This window comes from Glycine soja, chromosome 3 (genome assembly GCF_004193775.1).
Source record: "Glycine soja cultivar W05 chromosome 3, ASM419377v2, whole genome shotgun sequence".
Taxonomy (NCBI): Eukaryota; Viridiplantae; Streptophyta; class Magnoliopsida; order Fabales; family Fabaceae; genus Glycine; species Glycine soja.
The window spans coordinates 12,939,135-12,941,318 of NC_041004.1; the positions used below are offsets into that span (position 1 = coordinate 12,939,135).

At 40.2% G+C, this 2,184-nt stretch overlaps 1 protein-coding gene across 1 annotated transcript; it reads left to right on the forward strand.

Moving 5' to 3' along the window:
• Nucleotides 1-1,219: 1,219 nt before the first annotated feature.
• On the forward strand, nucleotides 1,220-1,693 carry LOC114404968. The gene has a single exon (XM_028367676.1). It carries the CDS (start codon nucleotides 1,220-1,222, stop codon nucleotides 1,691-1,693), a length of 474 nt encoding a protein of 157 aa, XP_028223477.1.
• The last annotated feature ends 491 nt before the right edge of the window (nucleotides 1,694-2,184 follow it).

The window sequence follows — 2,184 nt, forward strand, 5'->3', positions numbered from 1 at the left end:
TTATTTTGGGAGAGAGTTGTGTTTTGTAATCAACTCCTCCATAGTTGGTTTTCAAGTTTCATTTTGTTGTATCAAAGATGTAAACTTTATATTTTAATTATATTTATGAACATATTTAATTTCCGTTATGTGTATGACGTGTACCGAGTTATTGTTTCTATATAAATATATATATTCACTTAAGTAATGACATTTTGATTGGTGAATGTATGTTGTGACAAAATTACTTATATTTTCATAAGCAAAATTAAAGGAGTTCTTTTTATAAAAATTGAATTTATCGCATATAATAATGTTGGTATCATAGCGACGAGGCAGGTCGTTACATTTAGTGGTATCAGAGCAGGTCGAACCTTTCGGCAAGTGAGTTGTGAGTTTGCTATGTTTTTTTGTGCATTCTTTGGTTGTTTTGTTGAATGCGTGATGTTGGTTGTTTGCTGATGTTTGATGTTCGTTGTTTGTTATTAGCACTTACTCACTAGTTGTGTTCCTACGAGCTATAGAGATTTGATTGTTGTAGTCATATTGAATTTGTTTTTTTGATGTCTGCTATACCATGAATTTCAATGTTGAGTCACGAGTTATCAGACTGGCCACCTGTATAATTTGTGAAGGGCAATGGAATGATATGGCAAGTGATCAGAAAATACAAATGATGGAAAGAGAGTGCTAATGTCTCGAGGCATCAACTCTCAAGAGTAACTGAGTAGGAATTTGTGATGGTTGTGATTGTTGTGTGGTTCTTTGTTTGCGTGTACTCCTTCCATGTCTAACTCCCTGGTATGTATAGGGAGTGATGGCTAGACGAAATGATCGTGCGATAGCTGATGCCCTTCAAGCCTTAGCTCAGGCTATAGGGAATCCAAATAAGGGAGAAACTGGTGGAGCTGTTGAGTGCTAGGTGTTGGATCGCTTCCAATGAAACAACCCTCCTTCTTTCAATGGAGGATACAACCCTGATGGTGCTCAGAACTGGATAAGGGAAATTGAGAAAATTTTCCGAGTTATGGCATGTCCGGAGGGGCAAAAGGTTGCTTTTGGTTCATATACTCTAGTGGAAGAAGCCGAGTATTGGTGGGAGAATACTCGCCAATGCCTAGAGGTTGAAGGTCAAGATGTGACCTGGGATGTCTTCAAGAGAGTGTTTTTGGAGAAATACTTTCCTGAGGATGTTATGAACAAGAAGGAGATGGAGTTCTAGGAGCTTAAGCAGGGAAGTATGACTGTGGCTGAATATGCAGCCAAGTTTAAGGAGCTGGTGAGGTACTTTCCCCATTATCAAGGGAGAGATGGTGAGAGTTCCAAGTGTGTAAAGTTTTTGAATGTCTTGCGACCTGAAGTGAAGCAAGTTGTGAATTACCAAGGTGTTCGTCAGTTCCCACTTTTGGTTAACATGTGTCGGATTTGGGATGAAGACTCCCGAGACAGGGCGGCCTATTATAGGAGTACAGCTCCAATGAGGAACAAAAAGAATGGGCCTCAACATCGAGGAAAACCATATTTGACTCCTCCTAAGCAACATGGTAACCGCCATGGCAATCAGAGGATTGTTTCTAGGGGATTTGCAGGTGGCAACGGTAGCAAACCCAATACTTTCTCCACTCATATCATTTGTTACAGATGTGGTAAGCCAGGGCACATCTCCTCGAATTGTCCCGATATAGGCGTAACATGTTTTAATTGTGGTGCATAATATTGTGGTGCATAATATATCGAGACGCTCGAAAATGAACAACGGAGGCTCTCTGAGAAATTCGAATGGTCATAACCAATATATCAAGACACTCGAAATTGAACACGAAAGCGCTCAATAAATTCAAACGACCATAACTTTTGACTCGGGTGTATGTGTGAGGCCCAAGATATCGAGACGCTCGAAAATGAACAACAGAAGCTCTCGAGAAATTCAAATGGTCATACCATTTCACTCGGATGTTGATTCATGCGCATAATATATCGAGACAGTCGAAATTGAACACGGAAGCTCTCGGCAAATTCAAACGGACATAACTTTTGACTCGGGTGTATCTGTGACGCCCATGATATATCGAGATGCTCGAAAATGAACAACGGAGGCTTTCGAGAAATTCAAATGGTCATAACGTTTTACTTGGATCTCCGATTCAGGCGCATAATATATTGAGACGCTCGAAATTGAACACAAAAGTGTTGGATCAAGTGGCC